Source organism: Orcinus orca, chromosome 6 (genome assembly GCF_937001465.1).
Source record: "Orcinus orca chromosome 6, mOrcOrc1.1, whole genome shotgun sequence".
Lineage (NCBI taxonomy): Eukaryota > Metazoa > Chordata > Mammalia > Artiodactyla > Delphinidae > Orcinus > Orcinus orca.
This window is the reverse complement of record NC_064564.1, coordinates 107087846-107112190: the sequence shown is the minus strand read 5'-3', so window position 1 is coordinate 107112190 and position 24345 is coordinate 107087846. Positions and strand designations below refer to the sequence as shown.

Below are 24345 nucleotides of genomic sequence, written 5' to 3'. Positions count from 1 at the left end.
AAAGGCTCACTTTGAAAAACTGCCTGTCATTCCCCTAGTGAAATATCAGCTGTTGGGTACCAGGAGGAATTAGCTCTGGTTTCCTGGAAGGTGAAGAGGAATGGTGAGACCCCATCCTCTCTCTGGCCACTGTGCCACTCCTACCACCACCACATTCTCTCAGCAATATTCTCACCTTTGCCACCAGAAGGATGTGGAACCTTTTTTCTGTGAGTACCTGACCCATGGGGGCAAAAAACATTTGCTGAGGGCCACAGAGAAGTGAAAGCTGGGGACTGAGTTTAGAATGCGACCCTACGAAGATGCTTAAGTACAGGCACTGTAAAACTTCGTTCAGAGTTTGCAAGCACACAGTTGTAGAAATCTGAAGTGCATTCCTGGCCTGGCTCTGCTGGTTGGAACCTGCACCACTTTGTCAGGTTCCTTTGCTCCAGTTCCTCACCCTTCACATGCCTGGGAGAATCCCCGCTGTATTCAGCACCGCAGATACTGAGGGAGCCCTCTCACATACAAATGTGATGGACTACCACCTTAAATAAACTTCTCTAAATCGGGGGTAGTTTGGAGAGAGAACAAGAGGCAGCATGAAGGGATAGGAAAAAGCTACAGGGAACTGAAGGCTATGAGTTCAACTGAACTCTGTTTTCAGAGGTTAGTGTAGCATGTTAAACCCCAAGTGTTAATGTCTGCCCTTAAAAATCTTCTTTAACTACGGCTCCCGCTTTTTCCTACCACTCTTTCTGCTGCAACTTTATAACTGCCCTTGGAACAAAACCACAGTTGGAGCTAGGGCGGGGTAGAGGATGGGATTATTCTCTGGGCTGAAATCAGCGTAATGGAATAAAAAGTGAACGGCACCAAGCATCCAGAGATCTGGGCTCTAGTCCAAGTTCTACAGTGAAGAGCCCTATACACCCTCCTGAGGTGAGTGGTCTCCCCGAGCTGGGGAGTCCCTGCTGTTCCTGTGTGGTCTACGTTAGTGTTCACAAATTTACAACACATATCTATCTACGTTTAGAATTTAGGAGCAAGAAATCAGAATTCTCAAAAATTCCCCAAATCATAACTTATTCTTAAAATACTGTGAACATTCTTCATACTTTCCCCGTTATTACAGATATCTAAAAAAAAAAAAAATTAACAAATAGGAATAGTAAGCTTAGTAGAATTTAGAGAAAACTACAGCCTCTAGGGAATACTTAAACACTGGAAAACACCAGGGAACATTATTGGATAGTATTCAAATAATGTAACATTCAAATATCCTAACAAGGTTAGGAGTATACAGAATCATGTGTCAAAATTGCCAAATTAAGAATTTATTTTGCTTCCAAAGCTTATTTCTTGGAACACTGCTCATAGGATTTGTATAAAGTACACTACATGTATAAACTTATCTTATTTGCAAGAATAACTCACAGTTTGCGGCAGACAGGGCTACACACACACTCTTATGACGTGCCAACAATCACAGGCAAGACTGACTCAGTGGAAACCATCTCTCTTCTACATGCTCCTGTCCTGGTTCTCTTAGTCTTCAACTCTATGTTAGCATTTCTTGCTCTAGTTTTTTATTTGATGAAGCTGGAGTCCCTCAAACCAGCAACGTCTCTATGCTTTTAAGCTTTAGTGTTCACGGATAAAACTTTAATACTTTTTCACATTTCCTCAACTGACTCTCCTCTCCCAGGGATTCTGGGATCAAAAAACATAAGTTTCCTGAGAAATGCTGGGAAGGAATTCCCGCGTGGAAACCCTGATGAAGGTCCTAGCCCCAGCTCCCACAGCATCATCTGGGAGGACAATGTGGTATAGTGGCCAAACCATGTAAGCTGGAGTCACACAGACCCTAACCATTAAACTCCTCTAAATCCGTTCCCTCATCTGCAGAATTGAAGATATCACCAACATACAGATCTGTGGGGAGAAGTAATGCAATATATCAACACCAACTACCACACGTTTTCAGAGCGAATAACTCTTCCTTTAGAGTTGGCTACAGCAGGTTCTCTGGATCTTTGGCCTACAAAGGGATACACCCAACCTCTTTGAAAGAGGCAGTAAGAGCATCAGATTTAGAATCAGAGACTTGGGTTAGGAGCCTAGTTCTGCCATTTACTTTTAAGTGTCTCCTGCTCTCTGACCTCAGGTTTCAACTGCAAAATGAGGATAACACTGACTTGTAAGGATAAAATAATGTTAAGAACCTAGGGCAGTACCTGGCAGAGACAGCTGGTGTCTTGTCCCTGTCTTCTCCTATTGCCTATAGTCAGCTGTGACACTGTCACAAAGGAAGGCCACCAAGAAACAGTTTTCAATGCACAGTCAGCACAGAAAATGAACTAATGAAGGCCAGAGATAGAAAGAAAAACCTCCTTTGGAATTAGTCCCACCTAAAAAAAGTTGAAGGAAAAAAAGTTGGATTTTTGCCAACTCCATAAATTAGGAAGTAATTGTGGACCATAGAGAAAGCTTTAGCTATTCAAATCCTTGTAACATCAATTCAGGAAATTATCTGCCAAACCCAGTGCAAGAGATCAAATGGATTCAAACATATCCCTCACCTCGAGCAGCTCACAGTCTAGAAACAGGAGACTGACTGTGACACACAAGGATAACAGGACATCAAGGCAGGAGAGATTCCTTCCAACCAGGGATGCCAGCCCTTGCCAAGAAGGCTTCTTAAGCACTCATGCAGAAGGGTGATCAGGCAGAGGGGATGGCCTGAACACGGGAGTAACAGCACAGCACACTGGAGCACCCACATGCCAGAATAGGTGAGGACTGAAAATTGAGTTGAGACAAGGCTCTGAAGGGCCTTGAAATCCAGACCAAGAAATTGACTTTATCGTGAAAGCAATACGGACAGTCCATTTGGGGTCCCCAGTACATTTTCGGTAGGGTTTACTTTACACAAGATTTTCACATGCACCAGAAACATCTGTCATAAAAAAAAAGGACATCACCATTAACATTTTCTTTCTTCTCCTGAGGCAGCCCACCAAACTCCCCACTATCACAAACAGGATCCTCTGGACCTTTGGAAGGGGCTCAGCCTGAAGTCGCTACATGGTCTTCATGGAAGGGTCCTTGCAGATCCTCCCTCATTTTATATCTGGAGGAACTAAGGTCCAAGAAGCACAGAAGGTGTCAGAACCAGAGGCTGGCAACACCCTTCCCACACACCCTTCCCTCTTGAGAAGGAAGACCTAGGATACCGCAGATGTCTGTGGACTCCCACCCAAACTGCCCATGGTGTCCCCAGAGCGGAGTCACCTTGTGACAGAGCCATGGAAGCAGCCTAGATCAGGTCTCTCTTCTCACCCCACAGGGATCTTCCCCGTGGAGAAGACACCTGTGGAACAGGTTTAGGAGAGCACCAGACAGAGTGAGCAGCCTTGGCTATCCCGTCTGTAACTCAGCATTGCCACCCACTTTCTGGACCTCATTGCAGTTCAGTTTCCTTTCCTATAAAATGGAGACTGGCTTAGGCCACTGGTTTACAAACTTTTAACAACAGAAACTTAGCTCAATACATAAAAATAATAAAAGCACAGTTGCACTGGTTGAAGTATGAGTAGCCCCCAGGATACCTTCTGTGAACCCCTGGGGTTCTGTGGAGCAAGTCTGAAAAACACTTGTCTAGCAGTCCCCCTGGGTTCTTCCTCCTTCAGGATGCTCAGTTTCAATGCTCAAGTGGAGAGGTTAGTATGGTGGGCTCAGAACCCATGTCTCCACTGATCAGGGCACCAGAACCTTCTGATGTCTGCCCCTTCAGGCTAGGAAAGAGTCAAGACCTACTCCCAATCCGTGAGGCTATGTCTAAGCCCTAATACTCCCTAGTGCTACGTGCACTCAGGAAGCCCACTTCCAGTCCCACTTCCTCAGGACTCAGGAATAACAAACACCATCTTTAGCTAGAAGAAATAAAATCCTGCTTGTCCCTGAAATTCCACCATTAGCAATTCATGCTTTTGGATAGAGCACTTCCAGTTCCCCTAGAAGGTGGCATTCGCCCCACACACTTCTGGGTGACAGGTCAACAGGTCCATTCCTCATGAGAGGCAGGAGAGTAATAACATACTAGGCACTCAATATAGGCTCAGTGAATGTAGATGACAAACCTCACCCTCACTGCTGCCTCCCCTTGGTCCCCATACACAGTCACCCTCGCCCTCCCACCCCCAGCCACCTTTACGCATGATGCACTCAGAGACAAGATCCACGGGGTTCTTGCTTGGCCTGACTGGCCCAGCGTCCTCTTCCAGCCTCAGAAGCCTTGGGCCTTCACCCTCCACAAGTTACTTAACTCCTCTGTGCTGACAAAAGCATGGAATCCAGAGATGCGAGGGGGCAGAGAGAAGCCTCCCCTCCCCCAGAGAACAGCTGATGAAGGTTAGAGTCAGCCAGCAGGAGGCACAAGAAGCCCCCACTCATTCCTCCTCCATGCCCTCCTCCAGCCACTTTAAATAGTGCACATCTCCTTGGTCCATGGGAAGACTGAAGACCTCTGGGATTTCAAAAGGATGCACCAACCTTTGGAAAGAAAGCAGAGCTCTGTGAGTGACCAGGATTAGTCAGCCTATGCAATAAAACCCAACTGGGCAGCCTCACTTGAGGCCCTCTGCAATATGCCTGCAGCCCACTGCTCCAGCCCCACAGCCCACCACTCCTACGCCTGTTACCCATCTGTCACCAAGTGATGAGTTAGGCCAGACGGCTTTAGAGTCTCACAGACATGGGTTCAAATTCTAAGCCTGCCACTTACTAGCTATGTAAGCACGGACAAATCACTTAATTTCCCTAAAGGCCCTGCAAAAGAGGGGATAAAAATAGTACCTATGTGACTGGATTGCTGAGGATTACATGAGACAAGGTATATAAGGCACATACCTGGTACACTGGCGCTGTATGCATTCAGTAAATGTTAGCTACTGTTTTTATTACTATCCTTCACTCATCACTGGGCCTTCCGCAAACAACTCCCCCTTCCCCTGTACCTCTGTATTCTCTTCTCCACCTAGAAAGTTCTCCCTGTTCCTGCTGATAAATCAAAAGCCTCTCTGTTCCTCAAGGCTCAACTCAACCACTGACCTTTCCCCAGGGATCTTCCTTGACCATCCAAACCCACAGCAATCTCTCCCTTTTCCCCATTTCTTTCACCTAGTCCTCACCTAGTCCTGGCACAAAATGCCAGTTCTCTTCACTTTCCAAATGGAAAAAACATGAGGCCTTGGGCGCTGGTCCCATCTGTCACACAGGAGTAATGATCCTCTGCTGCTTTTTTGCTGAATTAGGCACTGTAAAGTTCTCATGAGATAGAATGTTTACTAAATCACAACATGTGTATGTACAGGTGCTTAAACATTAGCAGTAAGCTGGGTAATTTTATCTAATGCCTGAGAAAAATGAATTTTCTTATTTCACGGATACCTAGACCAGTGTATGTGTTTTTATAAGCAGACACACAGAATTCAGTGTATGTAGGTCTGAATAGCATTCAGCATAAGACTTTTTTTTTTTTTTTTTTTTGCGGTACGCAGGCCTCTCACTGTTGTGGCCTCTCCCATTGCGGAGCACAGGCTCCAGACGCGCAGGCTCAGCGGCCATGGCTCACGGGCGCAGCCACTCCGCGGCACATGGGATCCTCCCGGGGCACAAACCCGTATCCCCTGCATCGGCAGGCGGACTCTCAACCACTGTGCCACCAGGGAAGCCCCCAGTATAAGGCATTTTAATAACACTTTAGTAGTAAGAGCTGTCACTGATACAGCAATTCATGCGTATACTTGACATAAGTTCTTTCCAATATGCATAACAACCCAAGGTACTAGTATAGTCCCCATTTTATAGATGGGGCAACTGAGGCACAGAAAGTAATTTGCATGCACTTATGCTACAACCAGCAAGTGGAAGAGGCAGGATTTGACGCTGGAGGTCAAGCTCTGGGGTTCACTGTCTTAACCCTGAAGCTGTCTTTCACCAGTCAGGCTGTAATTTCTCAACAGCACTGGTTCTACCAAAGATACCCTATTTCCACACCTGCGCTAAGGCAGTAACATGAGGGCCTTCTCTACCAATAGATCTGAGACCCAGTATAGCCATATAACCATAGAATCCTGCCTGGTTCCCTAAGATGTGAAAGGAAAGGGTTTTATCATCCAGACAGGTGACTTGCATCCTGGCTGCAAGGAGAGTCAACCTGGGTGCTTTGAAGAACACCATATTTGATCCCCATTCCAGATGAATTAGGTCAGAATCTGAGGTGGAGCCCAAATTGGTAATTTGAGAAAGTCTCCATGTGATTATAATATGTAGCCAACATCAAAAATCACTGGTTTAGACCAGAGAATCTCAAGCTTTTACTGTGCATAGGAATCACCTGGGGATCTTGTTGAACTGTAGTTTGATTCAGTAGGTTTGGGGTGAGTGTGAGATTCTGCATTTATGGCAAGCTTCCAGGTGATGCCAATTATTACAAAACTACACTCTGAATGATAAATAAGGATTTACACCAGTGGTTCTCAAGTGGAGTCCACTGACCCCTGGGGAACTCCAAGCCTCTTTCAGGAGGTCCATGAGGCCAAAACTATTTTCATAATAATACTAACTGTTATTTATCTTTTCATTTACGTTGACATTTGCACTGATGGTACAAAAGCAATGATGGGTAAAACTGGTGGCACCTTAGCATGCATCAAGACAACAGCACCAAACTGTACTAGCTCTCACTGTATTCTTCACCACCACAATACTTGCATTTTAAAAAAGTCAAATTCACTTAAGAACATTCTTGATAATGTGGTAAAAATTACTATTTTTATTAAAGTTTGACCCTTGAGTGTGCCTTTTTAATATTCTGTGTGACAGAATGGGAAGCATACATAAAGCACTTCTGCTATATACCTAAGTTCAATGTTGTCTTACACTTGTCTGACTGAGACACAAGCTAAACTAGACTTTTCCCAAAGAATACCATTTTTACTTTCAAGCCTGAGTAACCATCATTTGTCAGTTTTACAAATTAAGGTTACTCAGGTTTGAGTATTAGGTAGACATTTTATCAAATATGAACAAAGTGGGCCCATCACTCAAACGAAGACAATTTATATCATTTAATGCCAATTTAAAAATTCATGTTTTGGGGGTTGGGGAGGGAAGGACTGGGAGTCTGGGATTAGCAGATGCAAACTATTATATACAGGATGGGTAAACAAGGTCCTACTGAATAGCACAGGGAACTATATTCCCTATCCTTTGATAAACCATAATGGAAAAGAATATGAAAAAGAATATATATATATATATAAAAATGAGTCACTTTGCTCTACAGCAGAAATTAAACACAATATTGTAAATTTAAAAAAAATCATGTTTTTAAGCAAAAATCAGAAGTTTGGAAAACCTGAATTTATCATCATGAGCTTAAAAGTGTCCCAACACTTAAAGATGCTTTTGACAAGATCCAGCTCTCTTATTAAGCCAGATTTTGCAAAAATGGAAAATGATGCCATTCTTCTCACTTTTTTGTTTTTTGGAAAATATGGTTACTTTCCATAAAAATACATTACTAGCATACCTTGTTTTATTGCACTACGCTTTATTACAGATACTGTGTGTTTTTAGAAATTGAAGGTTTGTGGCAACCCTGCATCAAGCAAGTCTATTGATGCTACATTTGCTCACTTTGTGTCTCTGTCTCACATTTTGCTAATTCTTGCAAAATTTCAAACTTTTTCATGATTATTATATTTGTTATGGTGATGTCATCAGTGATCTTTGATGTTACTATAATTGTCTTTTGTTTTGTATTTTTAAATTAAGGTATGTACATTGTGTTTTTTAGACATAACGCTATTAACACACTTAATACGCTGCAGTATAGGTTAAACATAACTTTTATATACACTGGGAAACCAAAAAAAAAAATCATATGATTCACTTTATTGCGGTGGTCTGGAACCAAAGCTGTCTGAGGTATGCCTGTATTTATGTTAATATGTAATTGTTCTATTACTGTTAATTTAAATGAACTAAAAATACATATTTTAAAAATTTCTCAGCTTTACTTTTTTTTTTTTTTTTTTTTTTTGCGGTATACGGGCCTCTCACTGCTGTGGCCTCACAGGCTCCGGACGCGCAGGCTCAGCAGCCATGGCTCACGGGCCCAGCCGCTCCGCGGCATGTGGGATCTTCGCGGACCGGGGCACGAACCCGTGTCCCCTGCATCGGCAGGCGGACTCTCAACCACTGCGCCACCAGGGAAGCCCCTCAGCTTTAATTTCTAATACAGTAAACTTTGATATAACCCACATAAACAAAGGTCTTTTGGGTCCTTAATAATTTTTAAAAGTGTAAAGGGATCCTGAGACCAAAATTTTGAGAACCGCTGGTTTAAAACTCACTCACTTTACAGATGGAGAGTCTGAGGGACAGGGCCATACCCAGGGTCACATGGGAGGCTGGTGACTAAGCTCTAGGTATCCTACTTCTCAAGCTCATTTCACTTAGTTCCCAGCATGTCCCGGATGGGAAGAGATTGCACTATTACCTGATGTAGCTGCATAGCATACGGACCTTGGAAGTCTTTGTCTTTATTAACTGTAAAAGAAAAAAAAAAAATCACTGCTTCAGGGGATCAGCCCCAGCTCTGCAGCTGCTCATTCAACTGGCTGTTTAGGAGACAGATTCCTCCGGGTCCCCAGGCCCTGTTAGTGGCTTACAAATGAACCTAGGGCATCTTATGTGGGGCAAGAACCTCAGTTAATTGATCTTTGCTAATTTTTAATTGGAACTGTGCTCTCATTCTTTCCCTATCAAGGCCGCATCCCCCTATCCTCACTCACCAGCAGGATTTCAGTGGCTTCTTCTATTTCTCCATTCCAATAGTATCTGGAGAAGAGAATAACAACAAAAAAAATTATCATGCTTACAAGATGAGTTCAGTGAAATAAGCCTGGCCCAATTAGGTGACTTACTAAGGGGGAAACTTTAAAATCTTTCCAAGCCCATATAAAAAAGCCTAGAGTTGGCCAAGGCCCTACAGGTCATCTAGTCTAAACATTCTAATGCACGCTTCTAGCACCTGCCTTAACTTTCCTGGAGGTGAGGGGCTCACCATCTCCTGAAAGGTTTTCACATGAGATGGTTTTTCTTATGGTGTGCCAACATTTGCCACCCAATTGTTTTCCCCAACTTCCACATGAAGAACCACCTCAGGACAGCCCTACAGAAACTCCTATATGTTCTCTCCTCTAAACTGGCCATCTCCAGCTTTTTCAATGCTCATCCCATACTCTTGGCTTCCAGGCACCTCCCCATCCTTTGCACTGGTGCTATCTGTATCACTGACTCTCAAAGCTGAGTGCCCACCAATGGGTAAATGAAAAAGCACAGGAAGATTCAGGGAAGAAGTAAGCCTTATAAAATATGGAAACAGGTCCAAAAGTTAAAAACAAAGTCAGTGACAATGTTTAGAAAAGAGTACGAGAACAGCATCATGGGAAGGGAAAGAAATTTGGCCTGAGAATGCCTATGCTAACCCAGGGCAAATCTAAGATGACTTAGGCCACTGGCCTCATCTCACAGAGCTGTGGTAAAAGGATGAATTACAAGGAAGGATGAACACATGAGGGGAAACAGTAGGCTAAAATTCTGTTCTAGCTCCAAAGCAGTAGCTCCCAGGCTGGCTTTATGTGAATCACTTACATAACCTCTTAAAAATTCAGATTCAAGGCCCATCCTCAGGGAGACTGATCGAGTAGATCCAGGAGGGAGCTCAGGAATCCAAAGCATAGCCTAATTTGGGAACCATAGCTACAGGTGATGTGAGCCACTGAGGGAATGGCACTGCTGGGCAGGGGAAAGCTTTCACTATATAGCACTTTTCTGTGCTGACCTTTAGAGTAGACGTTATTTCTCTCCCTCCCTCCCTCCCTCCCTCCCTCCCTCCCTCTTGCTCATCAGGGGAGGAAGGAGATGAGAAACAGGCTGATCAGAGAGATTAAGGCACAAGACAAATCCTGCACAGCCAGTACTGGGATACTGACATATTTTGATGAGGGAAATGGTGCAGACCAGGCTTAAGTAAAGGAGCTGATGAAATGAAAGGCAGACAATACACAGAAACAGCCTGTCGCATATGCTAAACTCTCAAAGTTTTCCAGAGAATCCAAAAGTAATGGAAATTATAATCTTTGATATCCCTAGTTGGCTTACTCAGGGATGGAATGCCCAGTTTGACTTCTTTGCTAAAAGCAAGCTAATTGATTTAAACAAAGAATGTGCACACAAGATTCACTGTTCCTAAACTGTAGATTTTTTTCTCCCTTCTCTAAACACAGCCTGTTTTTGCTTTTGTTGAATGACATAAACCCACTGGTTGATTTCCTCTGAATAGAAATTGACAGTGAACTATTGATTAATTAAATGTCTTTGAGTTGTTCTTTGACAATTCCCCATTAGTTCAGTGCTCTTTCCACCAGGCAGGACCTGACCTAGCACTCCCACACCCTTCCACTGGCCACAGCAAAACTCACAGTGAGTATGCCTTAGGCAGGATGTTCACAGAGGCAGTCAGCTTCTTATCCAGTATAGCCCTAAAGCAAAGAGAGAGTGACAGTTACTGTGGCAAGTGTCCAGCAGTTCCTGGGAACTACTCAGGAAACCTAATTCTAAATAGATAACCATTTAGAGTGCCCCTCCCAACTCAAACCAACATGTTTCGTAACTACTGTGCACAGAACCTCTGAAGACAGAGTTGTTTATAAGTCCTTCCCTGGGTGGGGAGAGAAGTAGGGAAGCAGCTATGGGAAGGCAGTTTTAAAGGACAGGCCTAGTCTGCTTGGGGAATGGGAATTTATTAGCAATGGACGGAGAACAAAAAGACCTGGATTCCAATCCAGCCCTGCAGTAGGATGGCTGTGTGACCTTATGCAAGCTCTTTCTTTCATTACAGAAATAAGTATTTGAGCACCTATCCAAGACAGGCACAACCCCCTCACTCAGCCTGACTCCTGCTGTACAATCAGAGGACTGGTTCAGTCGGTGGTTTCCAACTCTTTTCACCACCAAAAACTCCTTTTATTATGTCACCTTCTCCTTTTCTCTCTTGGATATGTACTAGGCTGACAGGGTTTCTGGTCTGTAGATATCATGTGACCACATGGAACTGATATAACTCCAAGGGAAAGCAAAAAAAGGCATCCTATCCTATGTCTGTCTTTGGCAAATACAGGCTCTTTTCACTTTTTATTTTTGTGAAGGTTCCTACCACAATCCTAACAGCACAATTATCATCACCTTTGCAGACCTCTAAAAACTTTCTTTGACGGACCACAGGTTGGAATTCCTGCTCTGATAGTCTGATTCCTGTGCAGAGCCCTGGTGAACACAATAAAAAGTGCCTGAACTAGTACAAGTGTCATAGAAACAAAAGCACCACCAAGTCATCGATGCAAAGAAGTGTCCCCAAGTATCAAACCTCAAGCCCTCGCAATCAGGCAGGCCCTGACAACCCCCTCTCAGGTCTCAGTCAGCCGAGGGGGCCTGGTCTCAGTTCTCTGCGGTGTGTGGCCCCTGCCAGATAACCCTAATCTGAGCCCTGCTTACTGATCTCTCCTTCTCTTGACTGCTGCCAAGAGAACTGACCTACTTTCTCTTCCCCTGAGTTCCAGGCTGAACAGTGCTCTATTTAAGGCTCCACTTTAAGGTGGTATTACCACCACCCTCATTCCCTTGGAAAGTTCCAGGTGCTAAATAAATCTGACTGTAAGGAGAGGCACACGGCACAAATTTAAGCAACGTCTGCAAGTCTCACTCACTCAATCAAATGATCTGCTGAGAAATTACACTTCATTGGTTCTGAAGGTGGCACGCAAACAGAGGGAGTGAGTTAAACCTCTAGAAAAAAATAATCCATTGCCTCACGGGCCTCCAATCTCTTTGGTAGTGTCAACTCCTGAGTAATCACAGCAACCTGTCCTTGGGTAAAAGACTGTAAAGTTATGGAGGGCTGTGTTATTCAAAAAGCTCCTGTGGCCAAACAGACAAATAAAAAACAAACACACACACTAAAGCCCAGCAGTGAGTCACAGACGGAAAGCTCAAGCCCTCATGCTCATGTGAGTAAAGCAGAAGACAGAGCTTCTGGGGTCTCTAGAAACTGCAAAGTTCACAGACTAGAGGCTCACAGACCAGATACATGGTTTGGCTCTCACGGCATTTAAAAAAAATCTTGATTTTGCTACCAATATTTACTATCAGGGTATTTCACATTAAAAAAAATACACATTACCCAGCTTCTCACCAAAAAATGAATCTTATAACATTTTGGACCTGTAGTCCTACAAGGTCAGATTTAGCTAGAGCTGAGCAGGGGCTACTCCCTCTAGGCATGACATATGCTTCTCGGGTCAGTTTCCACTGTTCTCCCTCTCAACACCTGGGACAAGTAAGGGTTGCTAACTACAGTCATTCTTCAGCGCGACACCCCAGCCCACTTCACTCATTTAAGTTGCCTGCTTGTGATATCTTTGTCTGTGACCCTGGCCTAATCCAATTCCCTCTCCCTACGTATGAAATCAAAACCCAGAGAAGGAAGACTTGTCTAAGGTCATATGTGGTGTTGGCAGCAAAAAGGAAACTAGAATCCAGGTCTCCTGGTTCAACATTCAGGTTTTCACCCTAGCCCCAATAAGAGATTTTTCCAGTTTAGAATGCATCTGTCAATGAAGAGCTCTAAGAACATGGCCAGGAACCAGAATGGAACTGAACCAGAACTGAGAGGCAGCAGACTGAACGCTAAAGAGCATTAAAGAAGAAAGAGCACTAAACTGGAGCTGAAAGACCTGGTCCCAGCACTAGTTCCGCAGGCAGAGCTGGGGTTCCTGCCGGCTAACATTTGTGGGGCCCTCCCCACCATGTACCCACTTACTCTCCTTCTACAAATCCTGGAAGCGAACCCATTTGCCTCTCTTCTACCCAAATCATTAACGAAAAATACTGAACAGAACAGCTGAGGGGAGAGCTCCACTGCCACATCACTCAGGACTCCAGTTGAGACTTCCAGCTCAGCTGGTGGGCTGCACACACACTGCAACCTCCCTTTTACACCCCACACCAGAAACAACAAAACATTTCTTCACCGTGCCAGAGCACAGTAAGAACGCTTTATGTACTAGCAACTAGGAGGAGGCCCTAAAGAAAAAAGGCAGCCCTGAGACATGCATGGGAGCATGTAGGGGGACTTCCTAACTTAAGAGCCTTTGAATCTTTTAAACATTGGCAGTGATCTGGTTTTCTTGGCCTCCAGCAACCTGGAGAATTTTGAAGAATATAAAATTATAATTTTTTCACTAACATAGCCATAGTTTGAATCATATAATTTGACCATCCTAAAAATTCTTCTTGAGGTGATAAATTATTCTTAGAAACTGATTTTAACTGTTGAATCCTAGATTGTAAAAGTATTTCAAGAATCTTCTTAGTAAGTTTTGCCTACATCTGCTATGTAAATATGTATGCCTATTATTTTATTTCCTTTATTCCTTATTACATTTATACTGTTCCTTTGTAAATAAATGTGCCTTTTTGAACTTGGGGCAGGAGGTGGGGGAGAGAAAATGAAAGCAACAGTTTGAAATCTAGATGTAATGGGAACCAGAGCAGGCAAGAACTTGGAGGCAACCATCAAGGTAAATAGTTGGAATGCCACAGCAGGAGCAGGTAGACCCCCTAAATCTCCCATGGCCCAGGCAACAGTAATGGGATGTTTGATATAGGCAGAGCAGTGAGCTTGGGAATTTTGGACAAAAGGCAAAACACTGTCCTAGTGGCCGGCGACAGCCAAGGACAAAAGGGAGAGTGCATGCCCAGAAGACCTGTTACTTGGGTATCCCAGCCAGTAGAATGTCCACATGCCCCACACGCACACTGCAGAGTACCACCTAAGGTCAATTCCTCCATTTGTTTCTACACTTCCCCATAAGCATAGCTAAGAAGATGAGAGAGGCTACAATTAAGAATTACAAAGTATTTGAGGAAAGTCAACACCATGAGAGACTAAAATTCAACAACAAAAAAGAATTTACATGAGAAGGATAATTGAAACCAAGATTTAAAAATAAGTACAATTATGTATACTTGAAAATTGCTAAGAGAGTAGATCTTAAAGAGTTCTTATCACACAAAAAAGTAACTGAGATGATGGATGTTTAACTAACCTTATTGTCGTAATCACTTTGTAATATATACACATATAAAATCATCATGTTGTATACCTTAAACTTACACAATGTTATATGTCAATTATATCTCAATAAAGCTGGAAGAAAATTAAGCATAAAATAAGTATAATTACTATCCACAGAAAGATAAAGCAAGATTATTGCATTTATAAAACAAGATCAGACAATTACAAAACAAGAGCAGTTGGTTATTAAAAACAATCTGAAATCTTGAAAAGGAAAACTATAAAATTCAGTCTAAAGAAAACTATAAAGTTCAGTCACAGAAAACAAATTCAACATCTATAAGGAGTTCCAGGAAAGCGTGATGCAGATAGAGTAGAGAGGCTATATTTAACAAAGTAATACTTGAACATTAAGACAAAGAGAAATTCCTAAAAACTAGGAGAAAAACCAGAGAGAAAAAGCATTACCTATGAAGCAATGAGACCCCATTCCTGACCTCTCATCAGCAACCTTGGATGCAAAGACAACAGAGACCCCTCTCCAAGCTGATACTGATCCATTTACCTGAACTGGCCTTTCAACTACTGTATTTAGAATCCAGGCCTTGGAATCCTTCTCCTCCTGATACCCAACACCTCACAGATGTCAGCTGAAGTTGTTCCCTGACAGGACCCAGAGTGGCTAATCCAGGGGTCCAGAGAGTTCAGCACAGATCCTGGGTATACCAGAAGCACAGGAGGGATTTCAATTCCTAGCTGCTAAATACAATACTAGGTCATATTTCTGGAGTAATCACATGTTCTTTTAGACAAGAGCTGTTCTCCAAAAGTAATGTAAATAAGGAAAAAATAGACATTCTGGTTAGGGGCAGGAAAGATGGAATCAAATGCAAAGTTAACCTGTGACCATCAGTTTGGAGGCTATGTGCCCCCAAAGACCAAATTCAACACATAAAACACTGTAACTTAAGCTATCATCAAACCTCAAGAACGCTGAGTTGTAGAGCAAGAAGAAAGGGAGCCAGGAGCCAAATCCAGTACCCCTCAGCCCCACTAACCCGCTTCAAAGCTGCAGCTATAAAGGAGTGAAGGGCAGGGGAGCTTCCCTAGCAGTCCACTGGTTAGGACTCGGCGCTTTTACTGCCGTGGCCCTGGGTTCTATCCCTGTTCAGGGAACTAAGATACCGCAAGCCTCAAGGCGCGGCCAAAAAAAGAAAAATAAATTTAAAAAAAAGAGAAGTGAAGGGTGGAAATTCAGATACAACAAACATTTTTTGAGCATCTACTACATTTGAGTTACTGGTATAAGGACTGTACATATATCATATAATCCTCTCAACAACCCTGTGAGGTAGGTGGCATTATCCTGTTCTATAATTCAGAAAACTAATGCTTAGAGAAGGGAAGCAACTTGCCCGAGGTCACACAGCAAGCGGCAGAGCCAAGATTCAAACTGTTCTGATTACAAATCCAGTGCTCTTTCCACCACAGCACAGCTGCTTTTAGAAATCTGCCATATACTTGGAATTGGTCTCCTCCTCCTCTTGTCATGGTGGGCACCTCTGGGATTGAGCAAAGACTATCTCCAAAAAGACAGCTGGGTCAGGAATTAGGACTCTTAAATTCTCAGCTTGCAGAGTTCCACTGTTCTCTTATCTTAACACCTTGCGCAAGCCAGCTATCTCTCTGGGTCTCATATCACTTTTACGCCCCCATGCACCACTCAGCATTTTCAGGCCCAGCAGCAGGATCCATCCAAGTGTCATTCAGCCATGCTTCTCATATCACCCCAAGCAGACAGCTGTGTAGTTCATCACTGGACAGATGGGGTTGTCAAAAGCAAGAGAAGTACCCCAAAGTGGCCCCTCTGGAGCATCCTGGTAGCTCCCAAGCCTCCTGGGGCAGCACCTAAGCCCCTTCACCATACCTGGCAATATCTCTGGCAATCTGCTCGTTGGGACAGTTGACAAAAACGATGGAGTAAGTGCCGGAGACATAGCTGCCAGTGACAACTGAAAGGAGCTGCTGGCTAAGGGTCCTGAGCATGGGGTATGTCAGGAAAGAAGCAGTCAGGATCTACACGGTGGGAAAAGAGAAGCACAGATCAGCAGTGACATGGCCAACTCACTATTTGCCAGCTCAAGCAGACTGGAACCAAAGCTGAGCCCCATATTTTCATCCCTATTTCCCATCCACAAAATAATTCCTGGGATCTGTATTGAGTTTTAGTGCTTAAAGTTTTCATGTCTAGATTATTTGCCTCTGCATTTTACAAATGGTAAAAAAAAGAAAAAAACCAGAGGCTCAAAAATCAAGAAACTTGCTCAAAATCACACAGCTTTGGGAATTCCCAGGCGGTCCAGTGGTTAGGACTCAGCACTTTCACTGCTGGGTTCAATCCCTGGTAGGGGAACTAAGATCCCACAAGCCATGCAGTGTGGCCAAAAAAAATCACACAGCTTTTAACTGAAGCCAAGATTAGGAGTCGAGTCTGGATAACTTGAAATCCATTCCTACTGCACAAAACTGCTGCTGGAGGTAACGCCAATTAGCATACACTGCACTGCTATCATCCTATGGAGATTATTATGAATGACAAGTTCTTACACCTGCCGATGTTTTAGGGAGTTAATTTCACCTTCGTTCAATTGTGTATGTGCCAGGTGCTACAGGGAGTCTAGTGGAAAAGGAAGGCTAATTCTAAAGTAATGTGACCTGTACTACTGTGACAGACAACTGGAGGGTCCAGGAGGAAGGCTCTACCTGTTGGAGACAGGAAAAGGCTTTGAAAAGAAGGTACTATCTAAGTTGGAACTGAAATAATAAGCAGAATTACAAAAGAGAGAGATATGATAATATGTACAAACTCAAGAGGTATGTAGGGACAGATAAGCTATCTAGTCTGCATGGGTCTTAGTCTGTGGATAAGAGATTGGGAGGAGAATGAGACTGGCTAGAACTATAAGGGGTCAGGCTAAGGAATGTAGGGTTCATACTCAAGTGATAAGGTGCTTTTGCAGGTTTTAAAGCAGAAGAGTAATAATATGATCAAGCTGAAGGAGGATGGGGAGTGACCAGAAGGCAGTCCATTCAAAAGGCCATTACAATGTTCCAGGAAAAAGACATTAAGATCTTGAGCTAAGAAAACGGCAGTGACACCGTGAGAGGAAAAGACAGGCAAGGTATACTTTTTCTTGCTTTTTTAATGACAAACTTTTAAAATAAGAGGAAATGAAAACTGGAGGACATCTTCTATTCCAGGGTTCTTTGCTGGGGGAATACAAAGGAGTCATTAATAGGGATAGAGGCAACTTGCAAGGAGTCCCACTGTGACTCAGGCAAGACTGAACAAGAGCGTGCTTCTGCCTCCCAGCCCGGGGCTCACATCTCGCTCAAATAAACCTCTGTCCTCCCACTCCTACGTTATTGCCCGGCCCTGCCTGGCTCCTACTTCTTGGCAGGGCCTGAGTAGCGTTTTTATGTCTTTAGCTTCAGTTTGACTAGAAGCCTGTCTGGGGTGGGTTTCTCATTCCCTCCCACTACCTCCACCAACACCTCCAATCCAACACACTAGCCCTCTGAACTAAACCAGTGACCACACAAGAAAAAAAGAACCAGGCTTTTCAATGAAGCTTTTGGTGACAACTCAATTAGATTATATTGGGAAAAAATAAAGGCACTAAAGAGCAGGATTTAAATCCTAGCGCCAGTACTGCTGCCTGTGGTCTTCAACAAGTTACTTCCTTTGCCTTCTATAAATGTTATCTAGAAACTGGAGATTATGACATCTGTGCTGCCTGCCTCAGAGCTGCCATGGGTTCAAACAAGATAGGAAAAACAATATATAATCACTAATCCAATAAAGGAAGGGACTGTGGTTTACTCATCACTGTGTCCCCAGGACAGTTCACGGCACACAGCAGGTTCTCAAGAAATAACTTGTAGACTGGTGAATTAGTACACCAGCAAGATGTTGATATTGAGACAAAATAGCCTTGTGAAGTAAGTAGGGCTTTTGGGTCACCCACAGAGCTTTTGGCAGAGAATCGGACAAACTAAAAAACTGTAAGGGGTCAACTACATGACTCTAAGGTGGCTTCCTGTACAGACTCTGAACAAAAGGAGTAATGGTCTGTCCCTCAACCAAAAAAACCATTCCTAAGGAAGATCTAGGGCATTTCGGCCAGCAGTTATCAGTGTAACACTGAGCTAACAGGATTAACTATAAACTCACCTAAAATGTATTGAAACTCTTGTATGAACTCATAGTCAAAAAATACTAAGAGGTACTTTGGGCCCTCAGGTATTATCTAAGATAACCCTTCATTTAACAGATAATGTTACTGAGGCAGAACATACAGAAATTCTGTGACAGAAGCAAGACTTAAATCCAAGACTCCTGCCTCCTTTTCTGGGCTCTCTGAACTGCAAGGAGCACGACTAGGAATTGATACAGTGGGCTTATTTCAGCTTCACTTAATCCAGCGCCTCGCAACTTGGGGCAATTTTTCCCCCTAGGGGACATCTGGCAACATCTAGGGACAATTTTGATTGTCATGATTGGGGAGGAGATGCCACTGGCATCTAGTGGGTAGAGGTCAGGACTGCTGCTAAACATCCTTCTATTGTACCATCAATCACACTGAAATACAGACAGTTGTTTACATATGTCTCCCTCATTGGACATGAGCTCTTTGGCCTCATACATTTCTGTATCCCCAGCACTTTATAACCCACTGACAAGGAGTATGGGCTTGAGAAATGTTTGTGGACCATATCAACAAAGAATCAGAAGCATGTAAAGGTCGGTTTGGAACCAAAAGTGGACTACAGTATATTAGAAAGTGATATTATATGAATGCAAAATACACACATCACCATATTCCCTAATAGAAACATTATAACGGGAAAAGATTTACTCTAAGTTTATAGCATTTTCACATTTATGTCTTTACTATATACCTTTTCTAATTTTACATTCGTTTAGAATATTTTATGTACCCTTTCAATTATTTCATTATTTTTTCGTCCTGCAGTATTCGCCTAGCCTTTAAGAGATTATGGTTGACTCTACTGTCTGTGTTAAGGCAGAAGGGACCTCAGAAACCACCCAGTGGTTCTAAATTTGTAATCCATCTAGTTTTAAGGAATCTGTGAATACTCTGAAATTGACATTGTGTTTATACACTTTCCTTGGGTGCAAATCCAGACTTGCACTCACACACATAGACACACACACACAAAATCAAGAAATGTCCCCAAAATGTTGAGCCACTGATTTGTGCCAGTCAATTAAGGGCCAGAGAGGGGAAGAAATCACCAAAAAGTGAGCAGCAGAGCTGGGCTAGACCCCTAGGCTTGTGGCCCTCCCACACAGCTCTCCCTTCCACCACCCCCGCACCCCACCCCACTCAGCCCCCGCCCACTGCGACCACCAGCACCACTGTAGGGACTCTGTAGCCACTGCCAACCTTAACATTTTAACATACTTCAGAGATGAGAAAACAAAGCCCCCAGAAAAATGAGACGGTAACTGCACTGGAAAGAGGGAAAGAACCTATCATGTGACCCTTACATGAGAACTCACCAGCAGACACCCCTCACCACCCCAAGGACCCTGGCAGTGAAACACAGCCCAGTCACTCCTCCTCACAAGGCAGGGCATAAAGAGGTGCTGGTAATCTTCACACTCACACCACAATCTCCAAGACACAGGGTGATGCCTCCAAGGATTTTACCGCCCACCCACTACCTGCCCGCCCCCAGCTCAAAACCCCAGGAAGAGTAAAAGAGAAATGCACGTTCTTCCCTCAGTCCCCAGGTTGGAGGTTTAGAGGTGAGAGGGTTCATAGCGTTGTAGTGTGGAACACTCACCAAAAGGCATAAAAGGACAGAGGGCCGCGGGTAGCCTGGCCAAGGGCACCGTAAGCCCAGCCTGTCCATGGCGTCGCTGGTAATTTAGCAGCACAGCCTATTGGAACTGTGGCCTGAGGCCGAGTTGCTGGCTGACGGGCGGGCACGAAGGGCCTGAACTGCCTCTCCCCTTACCACCTGCTGCCTGCCCCACTGCCCAGCCAGGTCCCAGCCAGGCTGGCCGGAAGGCGATAGTGGAGGGGGCGGGGAAAGAGGGAGTAATTTTTCACTGGGCAACTCTCCTTCTGGAAACATACAACCCAAGCACCATATGCAAACCTCCAACCCCTGCAAAAGTAAAAATACTAATTTTCCCTTCCCGTTCTAACATACACATACAAAAAAACCCATAAAATCCCCAGAGATGTACAGATTAAAAGACCTAAGTTTCTTAGATATATAAAATCGTCAGCCCAAACACAAATACACATACACAAAACTCTTCCACTTTGCAGGGGTCCCCAACGCCCGCGATCTAATGCCTGATGATCTGAGGTGGAGCTGATGTAATAATAATAGAAATAAAGTGCACGATAAATGGAATGCGCTTTAATCACCCCGAAACCATTACCCCCCACCCCCGCCCCAGTCCCTGGAAAAACTGTCTTCCACGAAAACGGTCCCTGGTGCCAAAAAAGTTGGGGACCGCTGTAGAGGACCATCCGACCAAATAAACCCAAATAAATGAAGCACACACGTGGCTGCCTTCCCTTCCCTGTCCCCCACACATCACTCTCTCCTCCTAGGACCTCCCTTCTAATCCTCTCTGGCTTAGAGCACACACTCTGGCTCCTCATTGCTCTCCCCGTGAACTCATTTGTCTTTCCAGGCCAGCTGCTCTGTGCAGTCTTTCCCAAGGTTAATCCCCACAGTCCTCTCTTTCCCCTAAGGCACTTTGTCCACACTTCCGTTGCAGCATTTAACAACTATTAAACAAATCTTTAAAAGCAGCAAGCTAAGGACTGACTGTTGCCCTTTGGGGATGCAGAGTTCACTGTTGTCAGGGTTTCCAATTTTTTAATCCAGCTTTTTAATGTGAAATATCTTAATTTTTAAATGACAACACTTCAGGGGAAGAAATTGAATACACAAGGCCATAAGTAAATTTTAAGCCAAGGAAACTATTCTATAGTTTGACTGTGGTAGTGGTTACACAAACAGTAAAAATTCAACAAACTATACACTTAAATTGGTGAATTGTGTTGTATGTAAATAGTACCTTAAACAAAGGAGGGGGGGAATGCTGAAAAACAATTCAAAATTGTTTTAAACTGGGCAGACGAAACAAAACACACCTGTTACCTAAATTGGCCTGCAGGCTGCCAGTTCACAGCCTCTGTGTTTATTTTAATTACCTGTTTACCTGTCTGTCTCATTCCTTGGGACTATAAATTCTTAAAGGCCTGATACACTTCCTGGCAAAGTGCCTAACAAAGTCAGCTGTAGCCCTAGTCCTATCATTTACATCAATAGCTATGTGGCCTCAGGCAAATAACTTAACCTCTCTGAGCTTTTTGGGGTTTTTTTGGTAAAGGAAGGGCTAATACCTCCTTCATAGGTTTAAAGTGAGGATTAACAGAGAAGATTAATATAAGAGTGCTTTATAAAATGTAAGACCATGTCAGCGTTTCATGAGCAAGTAGTCTCATGTCAACTACCAAACAAGGTTAACTCAGAAAATCTCCATTTGTGATTGAAAAACTTAGCGTGTGTGAAAAAAACGGTTAGAGAAAATGAGGCTGAGTGATCCTAAAAAAAAACGCTTTATATTCAAAGTCCACTAAAATAAATCAAGGCTATGATCTTTTAAATCTATTACATTAATAAGAAAGGCCACTGTTAATGACCATTTTACCTTAGATCCTGAGATGATGTCCCAGAGTTTAGCACAGGATCCCACAGAGATTATGCTCAATAAATGTTTGTTGATTTGGTGATTATAAGGATGGTCATGATGAAGGCGATGCTGGGGCAGCAGGGGAAGGATGGCAAGAGATGAACTGTTATTTGGAAGAAACCGCTTCTGGATTCTCTTCTTACTTCAACTCAGGCACTTCCACTCTCTTCAGATTCAATTCCAAGGTTAGATTCCAAAAGTCCAATTCTGCATTTATGGCCTTGGCAGATTCTTCAGCTCTAGTAAGAGCCTCAGTGCCACTGCCTGAGATTATAAGCTCTTCTTCTGGAGGCTTCTTACCCTCTTTCTCTCCTCCTCCTTACTGGATTCAGATATGGACTCAGAATCCTCTTCAGAGTCAGATTCTGTACCCATCTCTTTCACCCACACTACTTCCTCTTTATTGTGTCTTCCTTCTCTTTCTTCATCTCCTTTGCTTTATTTTGAAGGTTCTTTTGGGCCTCTTTACAGGTATACAACACTTTACTGAAATCTTTAAAGGCCAAACTTCAATCCAGTAAAGATCAATTGCAGCTTCAATGAGGTCTGACACCTGGTGTAAGACAGAATTGTTTCCTTAAGTTCAACTTTCTCTCTGGTTCCAGAGATTTGCCTTCTTCCTCATCTACAGATATAGACTCTCTGTTATTGCCAAAGCTTGAAACTTAAGTAGCTTATTAATTTCACTTTCATCAATATCGATGAATTTAAAGCCCATCCATTTTCAGACTCTATGATTTTTTTCAACTTCTTCATTAGCTCTAGGGAAACATGCATAATCATTCACAACATCATCCCAAAGGTTCCACCAAGCTTTATTAAGAGAGGCTGGTTTTTATATCATCCATCACCTCTTTTATTACTACCAAAGCATCATTAAAGTTGTACTGTTGCCATGTTTCTTTCAAAGTGAGGCAAGGGTTTTTTTCAAGAAGTCGGCAAAGTAGTCCAACATATGCTTGGTGTATTACCTCCTGAATGCTTCAATTATACCCTGATCCAAGGGCTTAAGATAGCTACTGCCCTCCAGATGAAGAAACACAATATCATCATTGGGATGAGCAAAGAATGGAGTCTGGGTGACTGAGACCTCTGTCCGAAAACAGTAACACTCTGAAGGCAAGATTTTTTTCTGTTAAATAACTCCAGGTTCAATGAATAAAACAATTACGAAGCCAACCCAAAATGAGGGCAGCTGTTAATGATACTGTTAGTGATCGCCGGAAAAGAGGAAGGCGTTTTATATTTTTTTCCATAAAACAGGTGCTGCTTCATAAAGCAGCCATGGTTTTGTCACCGGCGGCACTGGCACAAAAATTGAAAGAAATCTGGTCCTTAGCTTCCTCTAAGCTTTCCAGAATTTTGTCTTTTTCCCCAAAAGTACGCGAAGGCAAGCACTTCCAAAACAGGCTCATCTGCTTGGCGGTGAAGACCTGTTGAGGTACAAAGCCACTAACTCTGATCAGTTTCTGGAGTTGCTTGGAATACGTGGGTGCCGACTGGGCATTTAACGGTTCTTCCTCCCCTATCAACCTCGAATTCAGCAGCCTATAGCGATTTCTAAACTTCTCCAACCATCCCTTGCTCGCATGAAACTTCTCTGGGTTGCCCTTGCCAGTGGTTTCCACCAGTTGCATGTAAACCCGTTTGGCCTGGCTGCAGATGGCCTTCAGCGTCACAGGCTGCCCCCTCCTCCTTTGGTCTAATCCTAGACCCCAAAGATTAATTCGTCTCCATCTTCTCGATGTTTACGTCCTGAGGAATGCACAGCACCTAGGAGCAGACGGGCGAAACACTCTCCATGCTGGTCCTGACCGCCTCCTCGTTTTGCTTAAGGGTGCGCAAACCCTTCTTCCAGCTTCTCGAGAATTTTCATCTCGTCTTCCAGACACATGACCCTCCGCCTCCTCTTAATACGTGTCTGGCCCGGGAGCAGGATACCCACCGCCTCCGCCCCGCCCCAGGCGGCCTAAGCCCCTGCCCAAGCCGCAGCGGCGTCCACTAGAGCCGCTGCTGAGCCTGGTTTTAGAGCCAGGGGGCCGCCCCCAAGGCCGTTCAACCTTTGGCTGGTCCTCATTCTCACCACACCGCTTGCCAGGCATTTACCCAGCCTTCGCTCTCAGTGAGACAGAAGCAAACCAACCGGAGAGTCGGACGGCAGGACCAACTGAGCAGCGTCCAACACAACGCCATGATGCTACCCCCTAACCATCGGCGACTCTAGTCAGCCCCGCTCTCGCGAGGCTTGGCAGCCCCCGAGCGCGCGCTGCCCGGCAGCTCCGCAACTCTATTGGTGCAGCCCGGGCCGTTCTGGCCCAGCCAAAACTCGGGGAAGGGAGTCTGC

At 44.0% G+C, this 24345-nt stretch overlaps 2 protein-coding genes across 3 annotated transcripts in view; one reads left to right on the top strand and one right to left on the bottom strand.

The window, feature by feature from the left end:
* Nucleotides 1-8057, top strand: part of PHF19 (PHD finger protein 19) — a 28495-nt gene extending 20438 nt beyond the window's left edge. The window contains exon 16 of the transcript XR_007478171.1: nucleotides 39-8057. The gene's annotated coding sequence lies outside the window, so the exon portion shown is untranslated. The remainder of the gene's footprint in view (nucleotides 1-38) is intronic.
* Nucleotides 2816-24237, bottom strand: LOC117201078 (protein CutA homolog). Of its 2 annotated transcripts, XM_033427331.2 has the most exons (6): nucleotides 21960-24237; nucleotides 16119-16267; nucleotides 10539-10598; nucleotides 8847-8892; nucleotides 8552-8601; nucleotides 2816-4536 (listed from the first exon to the last, which is right to left on the bottom strand). In XM_033427331.2, exons 2-6 carry the CDS (start codon nucleotides 16235-16237, stop codon nucleotides 4434-4436), a joined length of 378 nt encoding a protein of 125 aa, XP_033283222.1. In that variant the 5' UTR covers nucleotides 16238-16267; nucleotides 21960-24237; the 3' UTR covers nucleotides 2816-4433. The 2 variants fall into 2 exon arrangements, 1 of the variants encoding a protein (XP_033283222.1); XR_007478191.1 differs by lacking the exon at nucleotides 16119-16267.
* Between the last annotated feature and the right edge of the window lie 108 nt (nucleotides 24238-24345).

Bases quoted from the DNA above. Each gene is read 5' to 3' on its own strand.
- LOC117201078 (XM_033427331.2), bottom strand. From the start codon at position 16,237: ATGCTCAGGACCCTTAGCCAGCAGCTCCTTTCAGTTGTCACTGGCAGC. The intron at 8,602-8,846 runs GTGAGTGAGGAT...TTTCTTTTACAG, and splicing joins AAGCCACTGAAATCCTGCTG to TTAATAAAGACAAAGACTTC. The intron at 4,537-8,551 runs GTAATAGTGCAA...TTCTTTCCAAAG, and splicing joins ATGCTATGCAGCTACATCAG to GTTGGTGCATCCTTTTGAAA.